This window comes from Octopus bimaculoides, chromosome 11 (genome assembly GCF_001194135.2).
Source record: "Octopus bimaculoides isolate UCB-OBI-ISO-001 chromosome 11, ASM119413v2, whole genome shotgun sequence".
Classification (NCBI taxonomy): domain Eukaryota; kingdom Metazoa; phylum Mollusca; class Cephalopoda; order Octopoda; family Octopodidae; genus Octopus; species Octopus bimaculoides.
Window position 1 is genome coordinate 64,836,550 of NC_068991.1, and position 4,251 is coordinate 64,840,800.

A 4,251-nucleotide genomic window follows, 5' to 3' on the forward strand; every position below is an offset into this window, starting at 1 on the left:
GGCTACCATGTGAAGGCGCCTGGCTTAGTGGTAGATTACTCGGCTCACGATTGTAAGGTCGTGAGTTCGATACCCGGTGTTACGTTGTACTTGAGCAAGACACTTTATGAATGATACCTGTGTTTCAAAGGGCCAGCCTTGGCACATTCTGTTCCACTTTGAATCTCCCAGAGAAGCATGTTAAGGGTCCGCGTGTCTGTGGAGTGCTCAGCTACTTGCACGTTAATTTCACGATCAAGCTGTTCCCTGGATCGGATCAACTGGAACACTTGTCGTCGTACCCGACAGTGCTAGTTTAGTTTATATATTTATTTATTTTTTTTTTTATGACCACCATAATTAATCGTTGACAGTCACGGAAACCGTGAGGGTTTGACAGATTGCAAAAGGAAAGTGGAATTAGAAGTCACAGTGATATTAACATTTGTGTGCAAGCAAAAACGCACATACAGACATATACGCAACCTTTCCCATTTTCAAAGCTTTCATCTGCACTACAAAACTTTTGGGCCTGAAGTTGAGTAGTTAGTTAAAAGCCCTCAGTAGTTTCCATGCCTCATAAAATAAAATCTCTTTTGTCCTATTTCAATTTGACAGCCTAAGATATGCAAAAAGAAAAAAGAAAAGCAAAACGTTTGTCATGAATCAACAGACTGAAATATATGCTTCCAACTTGTAAATTGAAACGCAGTTTAACAGATTTTTTTTTTTTTTTAATAGATATAAAAGTTTAAGATAACATAACACTTAACTACGTCATAAAACCTGAATGCCTTCCATAGTCCTCTTCGATAAGAACTAGAGCGAAGATACAGAGCAACAAAGCTATATTGATTTATTAAAATAAAGTGACAACCATGAGACATATAATGTTTATTAAGTAAATAAATGTGAAAAGTTTGTCATTCTCAGTAATTCTTCTTGAAGTAAATATCAAAGCGTTAATATTTGGTTGACTACGGTCATATATACACACTACCATCTTCGCAGACCAGCGTATTGCATGTAGGCATCACTATATATAAGGTTTGATTTTGAGAAGAAATATATTTAGCCGTGATCGTGAAAGTGACAGCAACATCAGAACTAATGATGGGTGCCTTCATATTTCAATATTTTACAGAAATCATTAATGTTCAGTGCTTTTTAATCGGATTAGTTACTCTTCTCATCGCACGATGGTTTATGGCACGATCAAAATGCACCTACAATCTACCTCCGGGTCCAACATCTTTTCCAATAATAGGAAATTTACCTCAGATAATTACAGTCACAGATCTTAGTGTGAAAATGAAAGAACTTCGAAAACAATATGGAGGCATTTTCAAAATCGATGTCGGTTTTGACACTATGATAATGGTATGTAAAACAGAATGGATTTTGGAAGGATTGGTCAAGAAAGGAGATCAACTAAAAGGAAGATCCAATTGGTTCTATCTTTTTGATAAAGTATTTCAAAAGAAAGGCAAGTCATACATTTAACAAATGTATTCTTTCTTTTTTTCTCTTCATATGTATATATCTAGATGCGTGGACCTTCCGATTTCTCCAGTCCGATCCTACCACCCTCTTTGTTTTCTCTAAACCAATTCTCCCCTCCTTCAAACGCGGCCGAAGTCTACATGACGTACTAGTTCGTAGCTCCCTCCCTCACTCCCACCCATCTTGCATCTTTCCCCTGCTCCGGACCTCTATTCAACACCTCTCTGTTCATCACCAATATCACATCTGTCACTGGAACCAGCCAACATACTATTCACATCCGTAACTCATTCTCTTGTATCTCTTCTAATACCATCTATTGTCTCAAATGTACCTTTTGTGGTTCTTTACATGCTGGACTGTCTAGCCGACAGATCTACAGAACAATTACGAGATATCCGCCTTCAAAAACATACCCACGTCGCTCGTCACTTCTGCTCGGCCAACCACTCCCCTGAACACCTCAGTGTCTTCGGCCTGGTCTTACACCAGGGAACTACCACCACCAGACTTCGCTAGGTGCAACGGTACATTTTCATGCTAAGAATCCATACACCGTTTGGACATTACAGCCTTCTTGTAACAGCTTCCAACTTCCTTCTTCGTTCTCCTTTTCTCTCTCCACTTACCTTTCACACACTTCCACACACCTACATAGGTAACTTACAACTCCAGCACTCAATTCAATATACATATCTACTGTACACAGACGTACAAGAACATTTACCTATTATCATAAACACGTACAAAAAAGCTCCTCATCGACACAAATACGCAAATACAGACATACACTCATACACACACACACACACACGTACAAACAGCGATGCACACACATTCACCCGCACATTACCCATCCTCTCAACCCCACGTCCGATTACTGCTGAGTCTTACACTGTTATTCCCTTCAGCTACTAACCTGTTACATCTATTCTTTCATACATAAACACAAACAAACACCCGCACATATACTATCATTTCACGCAGCACTCGCTAACATACAAACACGCTACATGAAACGCGCGCACGCGCACACACACACACAAAAGACGTATATACACATATACACACACACACTCGCACACAATGGTCATTTTTAGCACTGTCTTGTCTTCAAAGACTACATTCCCTATCTCTCCAACTTCCTGTCAAGATAGAAAACTAGGAGTGAAAATGAGGTTTCGAGCTTAGCTCTTCGTCGGAAAGAGTCCAGTTAATGTAACAACGCATGTGCTTTGCTCCAGACTATTTGCTCCTACCGTTATTTCCTCCTCTCTAGAATTTTCCTCTTTCCGACGAAGAGCTATGCTCGAAACGTCATATTCACGCCTATCATTTCTTTCTAAAACTTTCACTGAACATTAATCTAATACATTCCTCATGTACGTCCAATTGATGTGTTTACCTATCTGTTGTTTTGTTTTGGTGGGGGATATTTGCCTATATATATATATATATATATATATAGCTTACACCTATTGAAGTTCGGTAAATAATTTCTTGTTTCCCTGTTTCCCTGACATTAATATAATCCCTGATTTCACTTTGTACTTAGTTAACACTTTTTTCTGAAGCTTATGGATATTGACATCTGATACCAAGTTATTAGCATTGCTATGCCTAAGCAAAATATTAATATGTGTGTGTTTGAATGGACTCATTTATATGTATGCGCTTTCTTGTATTCTTATGTCCTTTCAGTAAACAAAGCGTTTGCTCAGCATCATAACAGAAGAAATATTTCATTTTTCGGAAGAAAATAAATATACTCATCTATGCAATACACAATTCGACATTTCATCATAGATTCATACAAACACACACACACACGCACATGATATCCTGCGAGGGTGGAAAGATGTGATATTTCCAATGCAGCGCTCAACCTGAGCCTGAGCCTATCTACACTCTTTAATTGTAGTCTTAAGTAAGATCGAAATTTTCAAGGTGTAGAAAATCCAGGTGTCACAATGGTAAAACCATTGTGTGGGTTTAGGGAAGTGTAAAATATAATCTAAACTAAAGGACAAAGAAAGAGTCTAGCACATCTTTAATGACCAGTTACATTTGTTTCTGTACCAACTCTATTTTCAAAGGCAGTGTGTGTATGTATATTTATATTCTCTTATTCTTTTATACGTTTTAGCCATGAGGCTTCAGCCATGCTGGGGCGCCGCCAGTAAGCTAATAGCCACATTAAAAAAATAACGTAACTCAGTATATTATACAGGGTGTCCACAAAGTCTGGGTACATGGAGTAAATAAAATCATAACATAAACAAATAAATATAAGAAATAATAATTTCTTAAAGTATGTGTTAATCCACATGTACCCAGACTTTGTGGACACCCTGTAGTACGTGAATTCCTTCGAATTACGCCTTATTAGGAAATGACTCATTGGTTGGTTAATGTAATTCTGTATATTAAAAAAAACAGAAAGGCCATAAATATGTGTTTATATATATGTAGTTAACACTACAGATAGTAGTAATCTACTATCACAGCGAGTTGGAATTACCATGCCTTCACAACGGAACGAAAGGACCACGTGCGCATGCAAGAAATAACAGTAAACTATGAATGTCATTCTCAATTTTAATTTCAATTTTATTTTATTAATAGCCCTCTTCTCTTCTCACATATTTTATACTCACTTTTGATAAGGTTTAAAAAAAAAACCCAAAACATGTAATGTAAATTAATTAAACACCCAAAAACGTTTTTTTCAAAAAAGTAGCATTTTCATTTTTATTTATCTTTAATATC

At 37.1% G+C, this 4,251-nt stretch overlaps 1 protein-coding gene across 1 annotated transcript in view; it reads left to right on the plus strand.

Moving 5' to 3' along the window:
* The first annotated feature begins 824 nt into the window (after nucleotides 1-824).
* LOC106870255 (cytochrome P450 2B4) overlaps nucleotides 825-4,251 on the plus strand; it is a 41,811-nt gene continuing 38,384 nt past the window's right edge. The window contains exon 1 of the mRNA XM_052971997.1: nucleotides 825-1,465. Coding sequence (XP_052827957.1) covers nucleotides 1,090-1,465 — 376 coding nt within the window. The 5' untranslated portion in view covers nucleotides 825-1,089. The remainder of the gene's footprint in view (nucleotides 1,466-4,251) is intronic.